This window comes from Manis javanica, chromosome 7 (genome assembly GCF_040802235.1).
Source record: "Manis javanica isolate MJ-LG chromosome 7, MJ_LKY, whole genome shotgun sequence".
In the NCBI taxonomy this organism is placed as follows: Eukaryota; Metazoa; Chordata; class Mammalia; order Pholidota; family Manidae; genus Manis; species Manis javanica.
In genome coordinates, this window is record NC_133162.1 from 86,664,164 (window position 1) to 86,687,705 (window position 23,542).

Below are 23,542 nucleotides of genomic sequence, written 5' to 3' on the forward strand. Positions count from 1 at the left end.
ATCTCCATTTCATTAAGCTCCTTTCTGGTGTCTTATCCTTTTCTTTTGTTTGGAATATATTCCTCTGCCTCCTCATGTTTTCTGTGTTTCTGTGTTTCTTCCTCTGCATTAGATAAACCTGCTGTGCCATCTGTTCTATAAAGTAAGGGCTTTATGAAGAAGGTGTCCTTTGGTACCCAGACATTCAAGACTGTTTGCTCACCAGTGTCTGGTTCTTTTTGCAGCAGAGCTGCAGTGAGCTGTGAGCAGAGACACCTTTCTACTTGTTTGCCAGCAAGGGCCAATCTGTCAGCAGAGTCTGACAGCTCCCTTTGTGCCCTCTATGGTTCTACTGGGATCAGTGTTGGTTGGGACCATCCTCTGCTGGTGCTGGGTGGGTGGGATAATCAGGGTGGGTACACAGGGGACTGCCACTGGAGGGCTAAGCTGCCACCAAGGAGGAAGGAGCATTTGGAGCTGGCTCTCAAAGGTACCTCCCCATTTGGGCTGAGAGAGTGCCAGAAAAGCTAGGAAAGCCACCATCCACCTACCAGGCAGCAAAGTCTCCCTCTGCCTGCCAGGCAACAAAATCTGATCACTGCTGGGCTGAGCAAGCCAGGCAGGCAGGTGGGTACACAGGAAGGCACTTTGGGGCTGAGACGCCAGAGATAGGGATGGAGTATTTGGGGCTGGCTCCAATGAGTGACTGACCATTTGGGCCAAGGGAGGGCTGGAGAAGTGTGGTCAACCTGCCCTTTCTCCTCTGGAGAGAGCTACCTCCAACCCTTGCCCCTCTGGCACACTTCCTGCTGCTGGTATATCTTTCAGACTGCCACCTCTGTGTTGGATCTCAGCAAGACCAATAGAGGGTATCTGTCCTCCACAAGTGACTGGAGTCTCTGCCTCCCAGAGTGCTCCAACTGTCCCTGGTGTCCAGCCTCACTAACCACCAAAGCCAAAAGCAATGTGGACTCGTGTTCCCAGAGCAGGTCTCCAGGGCCAGGTGTGCAGAGTTCCTGAGCACTTATCCCCTCCCTGTTGTGCTCTATTCCTTTCCCTCCTGCTTGTGGGCTGGAGTGGGGGAAGGGCTTGGGTCCCAGTTGATTTTGGCTCAGTCATTTCATCCTTCTCTATGTGATCTCCTCTTCTTCAACAGGTATAGAAGGACTGTTCTGCAGTCTTCAAGTCATTTTCAGGGTTAGGTGGATTTGCTGTAGTTGCTTCCTTGATGTGTATGTGGAAGGTTTTTGCCTTGTCTTCCTAACCAACCATCTTTTCCCAAGATTCACCCCTCTTATTCAACATAGTCCTGGAAGTCCTACCCATAACAATCAGATAAAAAAAAAGAAATAAAAGTATCCAAATTGGTAAGAAAAAGTAAAACTGTCACTATTTTCAGATGCCATGATATAGAAAACCCTAAGGACTCCACCAAAGAACTATTGAAATAAATGAATTCAGTAAAGTTGTAGGATACAAAATCAATATTAGAAATCTGTTGCATTTCCATATACTAAGAATGAACAAGCAAAAAGAGAAGTTAAGGAAACAATCACACTTAAAATTGCATCAAGAAGAAAAAATACCTACGATTAAATTTAACCTACAAGGTAAAAGACCAGTACCCTGAGAACTATAAAACATTCTTGCAAGAAAATGAAGATGATGCAAATAAACACAAAGCTATACCATGCTCATGAATTGGAAGAAGTACTACTGCTAAATGTCCACACCCAGAGCAAACTATAGACTCAGTGCAATTTCCATCAAAACACTAATGGCATTTTTCACTGAACTAGAATAACCCTAAAGTTTATATACAACCACAAAAGACCCTGAACAGCCAAAGCAATCTTGAGAAAGGAGAAACTAGAGGGATCACAATCCCAGATTTTAAACTATACTACAAAGCTGTAGTAATCAAAAAGTATTAGTACTGGCACAAAAGCAGATACACAAGTCAATGGAACAGAATTAAGAGTCCAGAAATAAAATGACACTTAAATGGTCAACTAATCTACAACAAAGGAGGCATTATACAATGGGAAAAAGACAGTCTCTTCAATAAATGTTGTTGGGGGAATTGAACAACTACATCCAAAAGAATAAAACTGGACCACTTCTTTACACCAAACAGAAAAATAAACTCAAATAGATTAAAGACTAAATATAAGACCTGAAACCATAAAACTCCTAAGAGAAAATATAGGCAATAAACTTTTAGACATCTGCCTTAGGAATTTTTTTCTGAATACAACTCCCCAGACAAAAGAAACAAAAGCAAATGTGACTATCAAGCTAAATAACTTTTGGGCAGCAAAGGAAAGCATCAAAAATATAAAAAGTCAACCTATTGAATGGACAGAATTAAATGCAAATGATATAGCAATGAGGAGTTAATATCCTAAATATATAACTTACACAAATCAACACACATACACACACAAAAACAATCTGATTACAAAAACGGTTGAGCACCTAAACAGAGACTTTTCCAATGAAGACATACAGATGGCCAACAGGTACATGAAAAGATGCTAATCATCAGTAAAATGCAAATCAAAACCACAATTAGATATCACCTCACACCAGTCAAAATGGCCACTATCCAAAACGCAAGAAATAGCAATTGCTGGTGAAGGTGTGGAGGAAAGGGAACCCTTGTACCCATTGGTGGGAATTTAAATTGGTGCAGCCACTATGGAAAACAGTATGGAAGTATGGTATCAATTTATGAATTGTTCTTTCTAAGCAAACAAGTACAAAATATATTTCATGAACAAGTAAAACAATATATTAAACACCAGTATTTGAATGTTCTATGGGAGCAGCATCTATCAAGAACTAATGCTATACAACTCAACATTTTTAAGAGCCTACTGCCAAGAGTGATGCAGGTGCTTTCATATTACACACATCTCATTGTGAATAGGCCCATCAAGGACTCCTTGAAGCAAGGAGTTTTACCTCCAACTCTGTGACTACTTCATAATTGGAAGATCATGACTTTTTATCCTTTTCACATAGTTTGCTGTCCTCTCATCTAACTCACCTAACTGGAGCTAACTCAGATAGCAAGAGCAGGAGTTTGAGCAGAGGCTGAAAGGCATAAGAGTCTGCAAGGTGTGAGGAGTGAATCTTCCACAGGGCAGAGATGTGAACTGTTTGGGTCAGCCTATTAACTGAGGTAGATTATTTCCAGATGACTCCCAGCCAACATGCTATTTGCAATATTACTCTACCAATTGTCCCATCAACAGGCAGAGTCTATTTCCCCTCCTCTTAAATCTGGACTCACCCAGTGACTTCTTTTTACCCCCAGAGAGAAGCGTGAGCCTTAGGAGGCCTTGCAGGCTCTGTTTTCCAACCTTGGACATGAGACACTGTGTAAAGCTCATGCTAGACTATGATGAAAGGCCATGGAGAGATACATTATATAGAGGTGCTCAAGATCGTGACATGACTACAGCGGCGGAAATCACCTCCAAAAACCATTATATTTTAAAACTACAGCAAATACTATTCCTAAAAGAGAGACCAGAAGATACAGTAAAACAGCCAGGATACATCTACATGTGCAAGAACTCAGCATCCCACGAAAAGGGTAAGACACAAAGTTGTCCTCCAGTGGGACCTGAGCACTCTCCCCACCCCAGCTCACCAGCGGGAGGAAAAGAATCAGAGTCGGGAGGGAGTGAAAGCACAGCACTGCTAAATAACCAACCCTGGTGATCTGCACTGGGAGCACAGACACACATTGCATGGTGTACTGGATATTAGAGAAACGGAAAAGTAAAATCTGAGATGGAGACTGCAAGCGGGTCCCCACAGCCAGCTCCCGTGGCAAAAAAGAAAAGCGGGTGCTTTAAAAGTCTGAAAGGGACAAGGGTTCAACAGGTGTACAAAATAGTCCCTGCACACTCAGCTCAGGAGGCTGGTAATCTTAAGAAACTTCAAGCGGCCTAATCCCCTGGGTGGCAATGCAGCTCCAAAGCCCCTCACAGCAATAAGCACCTGCATTCATTTCTCCCCCACTGGCACTGCAAGCACATCAGCTGACCCGCCACTGCTGCGGACCAGCCTGGGAGCAACCCCACCCACAGCAACCACACAGAGTCTTCTCCCACCGCGCAGCTAACCGGGCCAGACTCAGAGGCTACCAACAGCACTTAGCTGCTCAATACAGACAGAGGAAGCCGGCGCAAAGTCCGAAATGAAAGAAGGGGCACGGTTCTTGCAAGAGAACACACTTCAGGCACCTGCAAACCCTGGCAGTGCCCTAGGTCATCCAGAGGGCCACCTCGCCCATGGCAGCTCATGGAATTAACACAGAGACTGCTTCCTGTGTGCAGGTGACTGGCAAAGGCAGCAGAGAAGGGCAAGGTGACCAGCAAGCAGGAAGGGACTTTGTTCTCAAAGCTGACACACGTGCCACATGCCAACCTTCCATCACCATTAAAAGGCAGAAGAACCTGGTCCAGTCTAAAATCCATCAAACATGCCAGAGATAGGGCCTGGCAAGATAGATATAACCAATCTGCTGGAAAAAGAATTCAGAATAAAAGTCATAACAATGCTGATGGAGCTGCAGAGAAATATGCAAAAGCTAAAGGGATGAAGTCGAGGGAGATTACAGAAATGAAACCATCAATGGAAGGACTTAAGAGCAGACTAGATGAGGTGCAAGAGACTGTTAATGGAACAGAAATCAAAGAACAGAAATACAGAGAAGCTGAGTCACAGAGAGAAAAAAGGATCTCTAGGAATGAAAGAATATTAAGAGAATTGTGTGACCAATACAAATGGACCAATATTTGCATAATAGGGGTACCAGAAGAAGAAGAGAGAGAGAAAGGGATAGAAAGTGTCTCTGAATAACTGCTGAAAACTTCCCTAAGCTGGAGAAGGAAATAGTCTCTCAGACCATGGAAGCCCACAGATCTCCCAACACAAGGGGGCCAAGGACGACAAAAAGAAATGTAATTAAAATGGCAAAGATCAAAGACAAGGACAGAGTATTAAAGGCAACCAGAGAGAGAAAAAAAGATCACCTACAAAGGAAAACCGATCAAACTATCATCAGACTTCTCAACATAAACCTTACAGGCAAGAAGATAATGGAACAACATATTTAATGCAATGAGAAAGAAGGGTTTTGAATCAAGAATACTGTATCCAGCAAGATTATCATTTAAATTTGAAGGAGGGATTAAACAATTTCCAGATAAGCAAAAGTTGAGGGAATTTGCCTCCCACAAAACACTTCTACAGGGTACTTCAAAGGGACTGCTCTAGATGGAAGCACTGCTAAGGTAAAATAGATGTCACCAGAGAAAATAAAATCACAGCAAAGAAAGCAGACCAACCAAATACTAACTAAAGGAAAAAACAAAATCAGGTATCCACAAAAGGAGTCAAGGGAAACACAAGAGAGTACAGAATAAAACACCTAACATAAAAACAGTAGAGGAGGAAGAATAAGAAAGGGGAGAAATAAAGAATCATCAGACTGTGTCTATAATAGTATAATAAGTGAATTCAAGTTAGACAGTTAGATAGTAAAGAGGCTACCCTTGAACCTTCAGTAACCACGAATCCAAAGCCTGCAATGGCAATAAGTACATCTATATTGATAATCACCCTAAATGTAAAAGGACTGAATGCACCAATCAAAAGACACAGAGTAACAGAATGGATAAAAAAGCAAGACCCATCAATATGCTGCTTACAAGAGACTCACCAGAAACCCAAAGACATACATAGACTTAAAGTGAAGGGATGGAAAAAGATTATTTCATGCAAACAATACGGAGAAAAAAGGAGGTGTTGCAGTATTTGTATCAGACAAAATAGACTTCAAAACAAAGAAAGTAACAAGAGATAATGAAGGACATTACGTAATGATAAATGGTCAGTCCAACAAGAGAGTATAACCATTATAGTTATCTATGCACCCAACACAAGAGCACCGATATATGTGAAACAAATACTAACAGAATTAAAAGGGGAAATAGAATGCAATGCATTCATTCTAGGAGACTTCAACACTCCACTCACTCTGAAGGAGAGATCAACCAGACAGAAAAAAAGTAAGGACACAGAGGCACTGAACAACACACTAGAACAGATGGACCTAACAGACATCTACAGAACTCTACACCCAAAAGCAGCAGGATACACATCCTTCTCAATTGGACATGGAACATTTTCCAGAATACATCACATACTAGGCCACAAAAAGAGCCTTACTAAATTTAAAAAGACTGACATTCTACCAACCAACATCTCAGATCACAAAGGTATAAAACTATAAATAAATTGTACAAAGAAAACAAAAAGGCTCACAAAAACATGGAGGCTTAACAACATGTTCCTAAATAATCAATGAATCAATGACCAAATTAAGACAGAGATCAGGTAATATATGGAGACAAATGAAAACAACAGCACAAACCCCCAACTTCTGTGGGACGCAGCGAAGGCAGTTCTAAGAGGAGAGCATATAGCAATCCAGGCCTATTTAAAGAGGGAAGAATAACACCAAATGAATAATCTAAAGTCACAATTATTGAAACTGGAAGAAGAAAAATAAATGAGACTCAAAGTCAGCAGAAGGAGGGACATAATAAAGATCAGAGAAGAAAAAAATTGAGAAGAATAAAATAGAAAAAATCAATGAAATCAAGAGCTAGTTCTTGGAGAAAATAAAGAAAATAGATAAACCCCTAGCCAAACTTATTAAGAGATAAAGAGAATCTACACACACAAACAGAATCAGATATGAGAAAGGAAAAATCATGACGGACACCACAGAAATACAAAGAATTATTAGAGAATACTATGAAAATCTATATGCTTACAAGCTGGATAACCTAAGAAATACACACCTTTCTAGAAAAATACAACCTTCCAAGACTGACCCAGGAAGAAACAGAAAATCTAAACAGATAAATTACCAGGAACAAAATTGAACCAGTAATCAAAAAACTACCCAAGAACAAAACTTCAAAACCAGATGGCTTCACCACTGAATTTCATCAGATATTTAGAGAACACATACTACCCACGCTCCTTAAAGTTTTCAAAAAAGAGAAGAGAATACTTTGAAACTCATTCTATGAAGCTATCATCATTCTAATACCAAAAGCAGGCAAAGACACCACAAAAAAAGAAAATTACAAACAAATATCCCTGATGAACATACATGCAAAAATACTCAACAAAGTAATAGCAAACCGGATTCAAACATACATCAAAAAGATCATCCATCATGATCATGTGGAATTCATCCCAGGGATGCAAGGATGATACAGAATTTGAAAACCCATCAACATCATGCACCACATCAACAAAAAGAAAGACAAAAACCACAAGGTCATCTCCATAGATGATGAAAAAGTATTCGACAAAATTCAACATCCATTCATGATAAAAACTCTCAACAAAATGGGTATAGAAGGCAAGTACCTCAACATAATAAAGGCCATATATGACAAAACAACAGCCAATATTATACTTAACGGCGAGAAACTGAAAGCTTTCCACCTAAGATTGGGAACAAGACAAGAATGTCCACTCTCCCTACTTCTATTCAAGATAGTACAGGAAGTCCTAGCCACAGCAGTCAGACAGAACAAAGAAAAGAAAGGTATCCAGATTGGTAGGGAAGAAGTCAAACTGTCACAAATTGCAAATGACATGATATTGTAAAAAAACTCTAGACTTCACTACAAAACTACTAGAACTAATATCTGAATTCAGCAAAGTTGCAGGATACAAAATTAATACACAGAAATCTGTTGCTTTACTAAACACCAACGATGAACTAGCAGAAAGAGAAATCACGAAAACAATTCCATTCACAAGTGCATCAAAAAGAACAAAATACCTAGGAATAAACTTAACCAAGGAAATGAAAGACCTATACCCTGAAAACTACAAGACATTCCAAATAGAAATTAAAGAGAACATTAACAAATGGAAATTCATCCCATGCTCTTGGCTAGGAAGAATTAATATCATCAAAATGGCCATCCTACCTAAAGCAATCTACAGATTCAATGCAATCCATATCAAAATACCAACATCATTCTTCAACATACTGGAACAAATAGTTTTAAAATTCATATGGAACCACAAAAGATCCCGAATAGCCAAAGCAATCCTGACAAGGAAGAATAAAATAGGGAGATCTCACTTCCCAACTTCGAGCTCTACTAAAAAGCCACAATAATCAAGACATTTTGGTACTGGCACAGAAACACACCCACAGACCAGTGGAACAGAACAGATAGTCCAGATATAAACTCAAACATGTATGGTCAATTAATGTATGATAAAGGAGCCATGGACATACAATGGGGAAATGGGAGCCTCTTCAACAGCTAGTGTTGACAAAACTGGATAGCTACATGTAAAAGAATGAAATTTGGTCATTGTCTAACCCCTTACACAAAAGTAAATTTGAAATGAATCAAAGACCTGAATGTAAGTCATGAAACCATAAAACTATTGGAAAAAAACATAGGCAAAAAACTTTTGGACATAAACATGAGCAACTTTTTCATGAACATATCTCCCCAGGCAAGGGAAACAAAAGCAAAAATGAACAAGTGGGACTATATCAAGCTGAAAAAGCTTCTGCACAGCAGAGGACACCATCAGTAGAACAAAAAGGTATCCTATAGTATGGGAGAATATATTCATAAATAACAGATCCAATAAAGGGTTGACATCCAAAATATATAAAGAGCTCACACACCTCAACAAACAAAAACCAAATAATCCAATTAAAAAATGTGCACAGGATCTGAACAGACACTTCTCCAAAGAAGAAATTCAGATGGCCAACAGACACATGAAAAGATGCTCCACATCACTAATCATCAGAGAAATCCAAGTTAAATCCACAATGAGGTATCACCTCACATCAATAAGGATCGCCACCATCCAAAAGACAAACAACAACAAATGTTGACAAGGTTGTAGAGAAACGGGAACCTTCCTGCACTGCTGGTGGGAATGTAAATTAGTTCTAACATTGTGGAAACCTGTATGGAGGTTCCTCAAAAAACTAAAAATAGAAATAACATTTGACCCAGGAATTCCACTCCTAGGAATTTACCCTAAAATGTGGAGTGTGCAGCCAGTTCGAAAAAGACAGATGCACCCCTGTGTTCATCACGGCACTATTTACAATAGCCAAGAAATGGAAGCAACCTAAGTGTCCGTCAGTAGATGAATAGATAAAGAAGATGTGGTACATATACACAAGGGAATGTTATTCAGCCATAAGAAGAAAACAAATCCTACCATTTGCAACATGGATGAAGCTAGAGGGTATTATACTCAGTGAAATTAGCCAGGTGGAAAAAGACAAGTATCAAATGATTTCACTCATCTGTGAAGTATAAGAAGAAAGAAAAAAACTGAAGGAACAAAACAGCAGCAAACTCACAGAACCCAGGAATGGACTAACAGTTACCAAAGGGAAAAGGACTGGGGAGGATGGGTGGGAAGGGAGGGATGAGGGGGAAAAAAAAGGTCGCATTAGTATTAGCAGACATAATGTAGGGACGTGGAACACAGGGAGGGATGTACAACACAGAAAATAAGTAGTGATTCTATAGCATCTCACTATGCTGATGGACAGTGACTGTAATGGGGTATGTGGTGGGGACTTGGTGATGGGGGTAGTCTAGTAAGCAATGTTCCTCATGTAATTGTACATTAATGATACTAAAATAACAAATAAAAATAAAAAAGGAATGGGCAGAATATCTGAACAGACACTTTTCCAAAGAAGAAATTCAGATGGCCAACAGGCACATGAAAAGATGTTCCACATCGCTAATTATCAGAGAAATGCAAATTAAAACCACAGTGAGATATCACCTCACACCAGTTATGATGGCCAACATCCAAAAGACAAAGAACAACAAATGTTGGTGAGGATGTGGAGAAAGAGGAACCCTTCTATACTGCTTGTGGGGATGTAAATTAGTTCAACCATGGTGGAAAGCACTATGGAGGTTCCTCAAAAAACTCAAAATAGAAATACCATTTGACCCAGGAATTCCACTCCTAGGAATTTACCCTAAGAATGCAGGAGCCCAGTGTGAAAAAGACATATGCACCCCTATGTTTATCACAGCACCATTTACAATAGCCAAGAAATGGAAACATCCTAAGTGTCCATCAGTAGATGAATGGATAAAGATGTGGTACATATACACAATGGAATACTATTCAGCCATAAGAAGAAAACAAATCCTCCATTTGCAACAACATGAATGGAGCTAGAGGGTATTATCCTCAGTGAAATAAGCCAGGCGGAGAAAGGCAAGTATCAAATGATTTCACTCATCTGTGGAGTATAAGAACAAAGCAAAAACTCAAGGAACAAAACAGCAGCAGAAACACAGATCCCAAGAATGGACTAACAGCTACCAAAGGGAAAGGGACTGAGGAGGATGGGTGGGAAGGGTGGGATAAGGGGGGTAAGGGGGTATTACAATTAGCAGACATCCTGTTGGGGTGGGGTGCACAGGGAAGGCAGTACAACACGCAGAAGACAAGCAGTGATTCTATAGCATCTTATTATGCTGATGGGCAGTGACTATAATCAGGTATGTGGTGGGGACTTGATAATAGGGGGAGTCTAGTAACCATAATGTTGCTCATGTAATTGTACATTAATGATACCAAAAAAAAGTTATACATTATAATAACCTACATTTTAAGAAAAGCATATGCATGTTAAGATATTATACCAACTACTCAGCTATTTAAGAATTCAGAAAATCTAAAACATCAAGTTTAAGGCTTTGAATGTTTCCAGTGCTGTTTATAACTGAAAAGGTATCCATTTGGTGATGAAGGTGGTTATAAATATGTGGTTATGCTTTAGTGGCACACCTCAGAGGGGACCAGCAAGGAAGTCAGCACCCCAGGGATGTTCATTTGGGTTGGGCACACGCACCTCTGTCATCAGGTCTGCTTTAACAAGTGGGCCTCCTGACACAGGCATGGCCATGTGATGGATTATGTGTGAGAAGAATAAATGCATAAGTGAAAAAAAGGAAGGCCATGGAGAGAGAGACAAACTGACTCATTTAAACTCAATAAAAGGTTCCCAGACAACAACCAAGAGCAAGTCCCCAGTCTTCTTTCTTTGAGAAGGCCAGAAAACAGTTTTATTTAGCAAGGCAGAAGTACACTCTCACAGAGTGAGCAGGCAGCCTGAAGGTCAGGACCAGCCACAAGACCCCAGTCTTGCAAGGCCATCTTGGGTCCTCTAGCCAACATTACTTTGAAAAGACAACTGTGTCCACTAGGTCCTGCCTAAATCCCTGAGACAAAGAATCATGAGCAATAAAATGGTTGTTTTACAAAACAAAACAAAATGAACAAAAGAACAGTAGACTTAGAGCCACTGATAAGTGGTGGTTACCATGGTGACTGGGAAGGGTGCTGGGGAAGGTGAGGGAGATAAAGGGGCACAAAAATGCTCAGTAATACAAGTTGGTCACAGCATGGAGAATACAGCCAGTGATTCTGTAACATCAGCCTATGCTGACAGACAGTAACTGCACTAGTGGGGGCGAGGATTTAATAATATGTATGGACAACTGTTGAACTTCTATGTTGTATACTTGAAACCAATGTAAGATTGTATATCAACTACAATAAAAAAGAAAAAGAATTGATCTGGTGAGCTCATTTTCCCAATGGAAAAACAGCCCAGTAGATAAGCATCTTTTTGTAGACTGCTTCTGAGTGATACAATTTGAACCCTCATGGGAGGGTTCAAAAGATGAAATAGCTATCTTCAGCTTTTGTGGAAATGTATACTATCAGTACATTTAGGTTTTTTTTAATTGTTCTAACACTTTACACCATACCAGGAGAATATTTTATACTGATCTATTAGTGATGATCATTCAAGAACCTCAAAATACTGTATTTTACAACAATCTTATAACACACACAGGATTAGTAAATCAAGGGGCTCCCATTTTTTAAGTTATTCGGTATTGCAGACACAGTCTACAATAGTACATCCCTCTGATGCCAAGTATTAAAGTTAGATTCATGGGTAGCTAAAAAAAGTCACATTTTATGACTTCTTGCTCACCACATATAACAGCTGAGTGGTGGAATACTGACCCACACAATCTGGTTTAGAATAGAATATACTCTCTACTTTAGGTTGAAAGGGAAAAAAACTGGAAATGACTCTGCTCTCTGGGGACAAGATAGAACTTCAAGGTTAATCACTTTCACTGAACATCTCAAATCCTCAAAAGACAGGGATAGAGAAAGGACACACCTGGGAGAGACACTGACGACTGGTTTCTCAGCCATAAATTCTGGATGACCTATTAAGTACTATTAATTGATAGTGTCGCAAATATAAATCATGGGTAATAGCTGAGGAAGTTGCCACATTTACTTTAGGCTGTAGAAAAGGTCAGATTGAAACTAAAGAGTGACAAGAAATTATCAAAACTCATGTTTACAGGGGGCCTTACAAGGTGATATGGTTCACTCCTGGATCCCCTTCCAACAGTGTCACACCAATTATAAGAGAAAAAAAAAATTCACCCTATTTTTAGAGACCTACAATGAAGACGAGTCCACAGCCAGGATTTTACCTCACAACTCATTACCATATTTGGTCATTACTGAAAGGTACTAATTAATAATACCAGTAACAACTAACTCAAAGAGTGTGAATAAGAAACAGATGCGATGAAACATTGAAACACTGTAAGCTATATGTAAAAATGTTTATTCCCTGGGTTAACATCCATCCTATATTCTTCTTTAAGTTAAGGAAGAGGTTAGAGGCTCACAAATGGTACTCTTTTTTACTGGGGTCTCATGAGATCAATGTGAACTGAACTGGTTGGGGGAAGAGTTTGTATGCCATGAGCCAGGCCTTGAAAACTGTGCTATTTTTAAGTTTTGTCCTAGAAGGGCAGAACCTAACCATGGACAGCAGGGTATCATCTTACTCATCTGAGTTGCTGTGGAGACGCAAGAACTGGAGCTCACGAAACACCCAACTCAATACATCGTGATATCCTTTGCTTAAACTGCAAAGGATAGCAAACTAACTTTTGTAAGATTTTTGTGCCAAAGCACACAGTAGCTACACTGCTGTATATCTAACACACTAATCAGCCATTTGATATTAACACATGCTTTGGGAGAGATGGAGATCCTAGTTCTGCTACATTATTACAACTTTGGGCTCATACTTTCTTATTGAAAATGGGTACACCACCATTTTGCCATTTACCTATTTCACAAGCACTTGAGAAAATTTATGATCTGACAAGTTTCAATTGCTTTGGCTTCATGAAAATGCTTCTAAACATAAAGACAATGTTAACTGTGGTACATTATTTATCTTGTTATTATGAGTTCCCAAGTAAAATTCGAAATAAAAAAGAACTCCAAAAAATTTCTTAGAAGGGCAGAAGTATATACAACATATCAGTAAGACATCTAAATTAGCTTAATAACAAATGCATGTGGTGTAATCTCTTTTGTCTGCTTCAGAGATTCTCAAACATTGGCTATACTAGCTGAAGTCATGTTCTAATTATACCAATATAAGCATTAACAACTATAAAGGTCATCATATTAGTCTAGACCAGTGGGTCTCCCCACTGCCAGACCCAATCCTCCCTTTCATACTGTTCCACAAATATCCTGCAATGGCATTCATACATAATATTACCTGCCCATATAGGATTTTGAAGTCAACAAAAGGGCCATTTCAACGAAACGAAAGAAAAGTAATTCATGATAAGATAATATGTATTTCAACATGTAAACCCTTAGGTATTACGACCCTAGAAGACATAACAAAGTAAGGAAATGCTTATTTCAAGGGTAAGAATGCAAACACTGAGTCCATGCCCCTAAACCAAGGCCTCCCATAAGCACTTCAGGGTAAATCCTAGTCTGCCAAGGTCTAAAAAACTCTTGATTTTTTCTACTCAGAATAACCAGGACTGCAAATATTACCATATCCAGAGACAATTAAGGACCACACAATTATGATGGAGCAGGATCCATAGGAAAAGTTCTTTCACTCGCAAGTTTGTGAGATCACAGTCCAAGTAGGTAAGGGATCAATAGGCCAAGGTAAGAAATTTCTATTTCCATATCTCCTAAACACATGAACTGTTCCCTCCATCCTCTATGAACTCTTGGCAGATTCTGAGCTGGCCCCATTCCATGTTTACTATCTCAGCCAGCTTGAACATGCTGATTATTTTTCTATCCTGACTTGTTAAAATTACATAATGGTAGAACAGGAAATGTTATTTTGATATTATCTAATTTTAGTAATGAGAAAATTAGTCTTGTTAGAGGTTAGTAAATTTAGTCTTGTTAGTAAGTTTAGTCTACTTCACAGTCTTTTTTCCCCCCTTTTCTTTCTTTTTCTCTCTTTTTCTTTTTCATTTTCTTTTTCCTAGCTCTATGGAATTATTCACAGTCTTAAAGATTTTTAACAGTATATTTAGAGGTCTCTTAATTTCCAAGTCAGCATTGCATTCACTGTACCCCACTTAAGGAAAAATAAGCTTAATATGAAGAAATCCTTTTGAGAAGCTGCAACCTAAGGAAAAGAAAAAACAAAGATTTATAAAAGACAGACTTAGCCTGAAAACTCCCCACCATCCTTTTCAGAGCTTCGTGCAGTTCTTCTGGGATCAGCAGTTAAAAATATTTGTAGATATGCAATATAAGATGTAACTCTTTTCATGACAAAAGCTTTTTTAAATGGTGGCCTAGCATTCCACTATTTAGATGTTTTGTATTTTGTTTAATCAAATGCTTCTTATTGGATTACCTAGCTATTTCTCTTTTCTCTTTTCACTTAATGGATTGCAAATTGTTAATGCATCAATGAGAAATGTTTATATTCACCTGATAAAAAAATCTGTCAAAAACAAAACACAAAAAAGGACAAAGAAAGCAACCCTACTTATAAGATTGAGTCAGAGTTTTAAAAGCAAGGAAAAAAACCCCACAAATAGAAATGTCTCTTTAGAATATATCAAAGTATACATCATAACTACCCCAAAAGCCAAATATTTCTTCTTCTCCATCCCTTTATTCAACTATTAAATATGATCCCATATAACCATGTGAATTTACCATGAAAAATTACCTGCATTTAAAATACACTGTCCCTTCGTGGCTTCCATCATGCCTTCCTCTTGCGGGATTGTCCCATTCTACTCCTAACCACAGTCCTAGCAGAACAAGAAAAACCACATGAGCAATAAATGATGACAGAGAGAATGCTCCATTTTCCTGCAAGCAAATACAGTTTGTAATGGAAACCATATCAGGTTCCATTCCAAACCACCGGGGTAGAAAGAAATGTCCTGGTAAAGGCCAAGCTAATCTTAGACCCAGGACTGCAATCAGCAAATATAATAGCATGCTTGATTCAATAAGCCAAAAAACCACAGTTGCAGAAAACAACGGCAAAAATTTATTAAACACTTACTAAATGCTAGAAACTTTTCTTTGCATTATCTCATGTATCCTCACAACAGAGAGACATTTTATCTTTGTAAAGGAGATATAATTATCCTCTTCTTACCAGGTACTGGATAAATAGGGAAGTCTTTAAAATCTTATTCTAGTAATCTGCATAATCTGCTTTACATTGCTAAATCAGGGGAGAGGAAATCCTGGGGCAAAATCCCTCGAAAAACCAAAATCAGTCAAAGGGAGAAATAAAGTTTAAAATCTGTTTATTGCTTACAAACTGCAGTCCAGGGCCGTCTCTCTCCTCTGCTCCTGAAGAAGCAAGCAACCAAGCAACCAAGCTAGTCCCTCCCTTTAAACTCTCAGGTTCAAAAACACCCTTGGTTGCCCAGGTAATTACCCATTGACACGGAGATGAACTTCTCTCCACCCCTGAGGATATGCAAATGTACTAAAGCCAGGCAAGATATTCTGGAAATATTACAATTTTACCCACAGGCCACCCCTCCAGAAATCTCGCCTTACAATCTACTCATTCTCCTTCTTCCGCAATGGTCCCAGGGCAAGAAAACTGGCACATTGTGACCAGAGTAATGACATAACAATAGCAACAGCAATAAAATCATGACAATCCTCAAGCCGGATGATTCAGCTAGGTTCAAAGTCTTATGCAGATTAAGTCCATAGCTTGTCCATTCCAGAGGCAGGCAGTAGCTGAGGGTTCAGAGGAATCATCATGAGGCAGCTGCAGCCAGGGGGCACATTCAGGCCACAAGGACTGTAGGAGAAAATAACCTTAAGGTCGATAAGATACATGTTTTAATGACACCAGCACAGGCAAATCTTGTCCATCAGGTAGGATACATGCAAGAGAGTGGTCTTGTGATAAAACAGTGGCAGGAATGGGATCTCATCCTGGTCTAGTATATCAGACTTTCACCTCCCTTCCTGTGGGAGTTACAGATGGGTCGATATACAGGGCTATGGGAGGTACATGCACTGGTCATAAAAATAAAACAAAACTTCCACGCAAGATGCTCTTACCTCTTTGGATGTTTTGGGTACACTACCGTGACCTTTGGAGGCCATTCAGCTGTTACTCCAGGAATACACACGAGGCCAGCTTCCAGGCCTTTCCCCCAAGGTGCCAGAAGGGCCAACAATTGCTGGTCCATGTGTTGAAATGTCCATGGCCAGGTCCATTCAACAGTGTCTCCAGGGCTTAATGCAGTAGGGGTGGCAGCAGGATGTTGCTCTGCTGGCCATATCCTGGCTTCAACAGCAGTTCTTTGGTTTGGACATACAATTGTATAGGAGAGGCAGCAAGGTGTGTAAGCATATCCACAGGGCTCAAAGCTCCTTTACATGGCTTCTCATTCAAACGCTGCAGCTCCGACCATAGGTGAACTGACCAACCCCGTATACTACTGGTATCTGACTACAGGCCAGATTTCAGCAAACCACTGTACCTCTCTATCATGCCTGCCCCAGTAGGAATACATGGTACATGAAATCTCCACTTTATTCCTAATTGCTGCACCCATTCTTGTAATGCACGTCCAGTACAGTGGGTGCCTTGATCACTCTCAATCACCTGCAGCAGGCCATAGGTTGCAAAGAGATGCTCCAGGCCCCTCTTGGTGGTTTGCTGATCTGCACGATGTGCAGTTAAAGCAACCAATAGTCCAGTAGCTGTGTCCACACATGTCATGGCATACCGATATCCTTCTGATATGGGCAGGGGCCCAATAGTCAGTTTGCCACCTGACAAGGAGTATTAGCCCCCCTACTAATGTCCCATGTTGCTGTGGGACTCAGTGTAAGTCCCTCTTAGGGCACAAAAGGCATACCTTCCGGCCTCTGCTGACTTCTTAAAATGACAACGGCAAGCCCCACCTACGGGCTACAGCCCATTTTGTCTTTTGCTCTGTGTGCAACAAACGCTGGTGTAACCACTGGGCCACATCAGAGGCAGGCTTTCCTTCTAGCCAGTGCACCCGGGCCAATGTGTCTGGTTCATCATTCCCTGGGGATGCCAAAGGCAAATGGCCAGTCACATAATATACAGTAACAGTCTTAGTCTGACCAGAGGCTGACAGGTCTTGCCACAACTCTTGCCCCAAAGGGGACAGTGACCAACCATTCAGTTGGCATGATACGATGTTGGTAGCCACAGGGTCAAGCCCTGATAGATGGTCCAGCTGTCTGTGCAGACAACTATGGGGGAAGGCTCCTGGGTGATCATGAGCCATACTGCCCACAACTCGGCCCATTGACTGTTCTTCCTTTCTCCATTCTCTATCCATATTGTCTCAGTCTTAGGATGGAAAGCCACAGCCCTCCACTTCGGGAACTGCCATGACTGGAGTCGTCTGTGTAACAAGCATCTTCAGGTATAGGGGCTTTTCCCTCCTGATAAGGAGACTCAGCTACCAATGGCTGAAAAGCAAGTTCTTCTTCCTTTCTGCTGGTATAGGTGCCTGATCCAATAAGCACTGGAGTTCTCCACTTAAGGGGCTAGTAGAGAGAGCACTTCGCTGCTGTAAATATGCGCGCCATTTTGCCAGTGTAGGTGTCTGTGCCATGCCACTCCATGGCCTCTGGGTCCACTCTCGCACCCACCGCATGATGGGATAGGTGGTTATTACCTTGGTTGGAACTGTTCCAGCAATGGACTCCATAGCCAGCAAGGCGTGGTACACAGCAGCCAGTTACTTCTCTATCGAGGTATACCGGACCTCTGCTCCTTTCCATAGTGTGACCAGAATCCAATAGGCTGGCATGTCCTTTCAAGCCGCTACCAAAGACCCCATCCGTAACCATCTTCAGTTATATGAACATCTAGTTCACAGGACTTTGATGAGTCCATTACATTCAAGACCTATACAGCCTTGACTGCCTGTTTGGCAGCAGTAAAAGCAGATGCGCATGTCTCATCCCAGTCCCACCTGATGCCTTTTAGTACCAACCGGTATAAGGGCTTTAGAATTTGTGCCAAGTGCGAGATAAACACTCTTCAGTAGCCCGAAGACTCCCACAACTCTTGTAATACTGCCACAGTGGTAGGGGTAGGGAGAGCCTGGACCTTGTCTGTAACTGCTTCAGGAACAACTTTAGTCTTACCCGAGCAGACAACCCCCAAGAATTTCACAAACCACGTCCCTAAACATTGGGGCTGTTCACAGCCCATCCTTTTTCCTAGAGATGTTGCAACAGTCTAAGAACTGCCCCTTCTAAATCTGAAAGATAATCAGATGTGAGCATAATATCATCAATATAGTGACACAACGGCACTGTTTGTGGTTTCTTCCATGTGGCCAAGTCCTGGGCTACAAGTCCATGACAGATAGTGGGACTGTGGAGATCCCTATGGAAGGACAGTCCATGTCCACTGCTAGCCTTCCCACGTGAAGGCAGTGTTCCTGGCTTTCCTGTGCTATGTCAATAGAGAAGAAAGCATTAACAAGGTCTACTACATAATGATATGTTCCCAGTTCATGACTGAGGGTGTCCAGAATGTCTGCTATAGAGGGGACAGCAGCATGCAAAGGGGGTGTGACTTTATTCAATTCCCTGTAGTCTACAGTCATATGCCAGGAGCCATCTGACTTTCTTCCTGGCCACACTGGGGAATTAAAAGGACTATGAGTGGGCTTTATGATGCCCACCCTCTCCAACTCCTTTAAAGTTCCTCCAATTTCCTTGTGCCCCCAACTGCTGCTCTGGCTTTAATTGGTGCCATAGTTCTAAAAATATTCTATTTGGCTGTCCATCAAGTTTTTCTTTCACTACCCCACTCTTTATCAAATCAACCCATATCTGGGTCCTCGAGACCTTCACTGAGCCTTTTGCACCTCTCCTTTCAGTCATGGCCCGTACTTCCCTCCATGCTCTTATTGTTTCAACCTCCCCCCAGATCTGATAAAGTACAAGTAGCCTCTCTTATGGGTTGCTCTAGGTGGGCAGGGGGGTGGGGGGGCAAGAGTATTCACTAGGGACCCAAAGAGAGATGTGAGGAATATATGCAGCACCAGATTTCTCATTCCTATACTGAACACCTAATCATCAGGGCCCTGGGGGTCCATATTATAGATGGTGTTTTTCATACCCAATTCCCACAGTACCTGTTGGAGCTCTGCATACATTTTCCCACTGCTGGGAAATATGGTAAATCACCCTGATTAGGCCAAACTATGCTGACGGCAGCTGTCAGCCATTCCAGGAGTGTCTGATTTCTGGAGACCCAATGGGTATTTTGCAACCACTGTGGGAGGGAAGGGTGAGTAATCAGGGAAGCCATTCTACTCATCTCAGTACCCGACACAACGTTTTCCACCCCCATATCCCAGAGAAATAAAAGCCATGTAGGCAGAGATTCCTATGGCTTCTGCCAATACTGGATGCTCCTGCCCACCAGCTCATCCTGGGTATGGGCAGGGGGAGCATGGAGTGCTCCACAACCTGGGGAGGGGGACTGCTTCTCCCCTTGAGGAGCTCACGGTTGTTTCACTTTTATTTTATTAATTATAGCTGGGCAAGCCTTTAAAACAGGAGAAGACGAAAGAACTGGAACAAATAGTTCAAAAATTCATATGGAAACACCAAAGACCTTGAATAGCTAAAGCAATCCTGAGAAGGAAGAATAAAGTGGGGGGATCTCGCTCCCCAACTTCAAGCTCTACTACAAAGCCACAGTAATCAAGACAATTTGGTACTGGCACAAGAACAGAGCCACAGACCAATGGAACATAATAGAGACTCCAAACATTAACCCAAACATATATGGTCAACTAATATTCGATAAAGGGGCCATGGATATACAATGGGGAAATCAGTCTCTTCAACAGATGGTGCTGGAAAAACTAGACAGCTACATGTAAGAGAATGAAACTGGATCACTGTCTAACCCCATACAAAAAAGTAAATTCAAAATGGATCAAAGACTTGAATGTAAGTCATGAAACCATAAAACTCTTAGAAAAACACATAGGCAAAAATCTCTTAGACATAAACATGAGTGACCTCTTCTTGAACATATCTCCCCAGGCCAGGGAAACAAACGCAAAAATGAATAAATGGGACTATATCAAGCTGAAAAGCTTCTGTACAGCAAAGGACACCATCAATAGAACAAACAGGTATCCTACAGTATGGGAGAATATATTCGAAAATGACAGATCCGATAAAGGGTTGACATCCAAAATATATAAAGAGCTCACACACCTCAACAAACAAAAAGCAAATAATCCAATTAAAAAATGGGCAGAGGAGCTGAATAGACAGTTCTCTAAAGAAGAAATTCAGATGGCCAACAGACACATGAAAAGATGCTCCACGTCGCTTGTCATCAGAGAAATGCAAATTAAAACCACAATGAGATATCATCTCACACCAGTAAGGATGGCTACCATCCAAAAGACAAACAACAACAAATGTTGGCGAGGTTGTGGAGAAAGGGGAACCCTCCTACACTGCTGGTGGGAATGTAAATGTAAATTAGTTCAACCTTTATGGAAAGCAGTATGGAGGTTCCTCAAAATGCTCAATATAGAAATACCATTTGACCCAGGAATTCCACTTCTAGGAATTTACCCTAAGAATGCAGCACTCCAGTTTGAAAAAAACAGATGCACCCCTATGTTTATCGCTGCACTATTTACAATAGCCAAAATATGGAAGCAACCTAAATGTCCATCAGTAGATGATTGGATAAAGAAGATGTGGTACATATACACAATGGAATATTACGCAGCCCTAAGAAGAAAACAAATCCTACCATTCGCAACAACATGGATGGAGCTAGAGGGTGTTATGCTCAGTGAAATAAGCTAGGCGGAGAAAGACAAGTACCAAATGATCTCACTCATATGTGGAGTATAAGAACAAAAGAAAACTGAAGGAACAAAACAGCAGCAGAAGCACAGAACCCAAGAATGGACTAATAGTTACCAAAGGGAAAGGGACTGGGGAGGACCGGTGGGAAGGGAGGGATATGGGCGGGAAGAAAAGAAGGGGGGCATTACGATTAGCATGTATAGTGTTGGGGAGGCACGGGGAGGGCTGTGCAACAGAGAAGACAAGTAGTGATTCTACAGCATCTTACTATGTTGAAGGACAGTGACTGTGAACTTGGTGACAAGTAGTGATTTTACAGCATCTTACTATGTTGATGGACAGTGACTGTGAACGGGGATGTTGGGGGACTTGGTGAATGGGGGAGCCTAGTAAACATAATGTCCTTCATGTAATTGTAGATTAATGATACCAAAATAAATAAAAAAATAAAAATAAAAATAAATAAAACAGGAGAAGACAGCACCTCCGCTGTTGACCTGGGGAGCAGATCTGCCAATGGCCCCACCTCCTCCTCCTCCTCTCCCTTGGGCTGCTTCACCAAAAGCTCCTCCTCCTCCACCATTTCCTGGCTGAAGGCACTACTCTTTCCTCCCCTCCCCCACCGCCTCCTGCAAGGCGGCTTTTCCTGCCGTCTCCTCCCTCTCTGCTGGTAAGGAATCTTGTAGGAACGTGACCTGTCTTTTCAGTAACTCTCTCTTCTTTAATAGCATTGCAAAGGTTATCACCCAGCTCCTCCAAGGGATGTGAAGTGTTTCTCTCTCCCGCCTAAGTCCCTCGATAATCCTCTTTCTCCTGCATAACATTTTCCACTATCTGAATGAAAAGAGACCCTACAATGCCAGCTGCTACATGGCCCCGTAAGGTCTCCAGTCTTCCAAATCACAGAGGGCTAATTCTGCAGCTTCCGGTGTTTCCACCCTTCCCCAGGTCTGGGGAAGGCCCCACCCCTCTAAGAGGTACTTTACCCTAGTCCAATTCCCCACTAGGGGTTCCCAACTTGGAAGCCCCCAGCTGGGAGGATAATAACAGGAGAAGCGGCACCCTCTGCCCCTGCATCCACTGGGGTCTCCCCACCATCTACAGGGACAGCATTCCCAAAGGTCACATCGATTATGACAGATTTCGGGTTCAGAGGCACCCTGCTGACTCCTGCTAGGTGTAAGTCTGGGGAGAGGAAATCCCGGGACAAAATACCTCAAAAACCAAAATCAGTCAAAGGGAGAAATAAAGTTTGATACCCATTTATTGTTTATAAACTGCAGTCCAGGGCCATCCCTCTCCTCTGCTCCTGAGGAAGCAAGCAAGAAAGCAAGGCAGCCCCTCCCCTTAAACTCTCAGGTTCAGACACACCCTCGATTACCTAGGGAATTACCCACTGACATGGAGATGAACTTCTCTCTACCTCTGAGGGTATGCAAATGCACTAAAGCCAGGGGAGATATTCTGGAAATGTTACAATTTTACCCACAGCATTAAATAAAATTTTATTAATATTCTTCTTCCACATAGGTAAAATAACCTGCCCAAAGTCACACATCTCCACATCATTCTAATTCCAGAAGCCAAGAAGTACTCATCATATCAATAGCTTCTATCTTATATTTGGATACCACTTTATAGTTTTCAGAGCATTTTCTTAAATTCTCTCTGACCCTCCACTATGTATACAGCACTGTAAGAAAATAAGGTACAAAAGATCACTTTTGGATATTCCCTCCTGCTTAGAACTAGTAAAGCTAGAAAAACTTTTTTTAATTGAAGTTTCATTGATATATAGTCTTATGAAGGTTTCACATAAACATTGTGATTTCAACATTCATCCATATTATCAAGTTCTCATCATGCCATTGCAGTCACTGTCCACCACTGTGGTAGGATGCTACAGAGTCATTAGTTATTTTCTCCGTGTTCTACTACCTTCCCTGTGACCTAACTATATTGTGCTTCCTAATTATAATGCCTCTTAATCCCCTTCTCCAACCCTCACCACCCACCCCTTCCTAACCCCTTCCCTTTGGTACCACTAGTCCCTTCTTGGAGTCTGAGAGTCAGCTGCTATTGAAAAACTTTTTTTTATTAAGGTACAATTGATATACAATCACCTCAGCAACACTGTGGTTACAAGATTCCCCCCATTATCAAGTCCCTACCACATACCACATTACAGTCAATGCCCATCATCATA

At 41.2% G+C, this 23,542-nt stretch overlaps 1 protein-coding gene across 5 annotated transcripts in view; it reads right to left on the reverse strand.

Annotated features, from left to right (window-relative positions):
* The window catches only part of TBCE (tubulin folding cofactor E), a 152,398-nt gene that overhangs the window by 57,542 nt on the left and 71,314 nt on the right, over positions 1 to 23,542 (reverse strand). For all 5 annotated transcript variants that reach the window (XR_005061057.2, XM_037017119.2, XM_037017116.2 and 2 more), the window contains one exon: positions 15,173 to 15,257. Coding sequence is in view for 4 of the 5 variants with exons in the window: in XM_037017119.2 (XP_036873014.2) it covers positions 15,173 to 15,257 (85 nt within the window). In the remaining variant the exon portion in view is untranslated. The remainder of the gene's footprint in view (positions 1 to 15,172; positions 15,258 to 23,542) is intronic.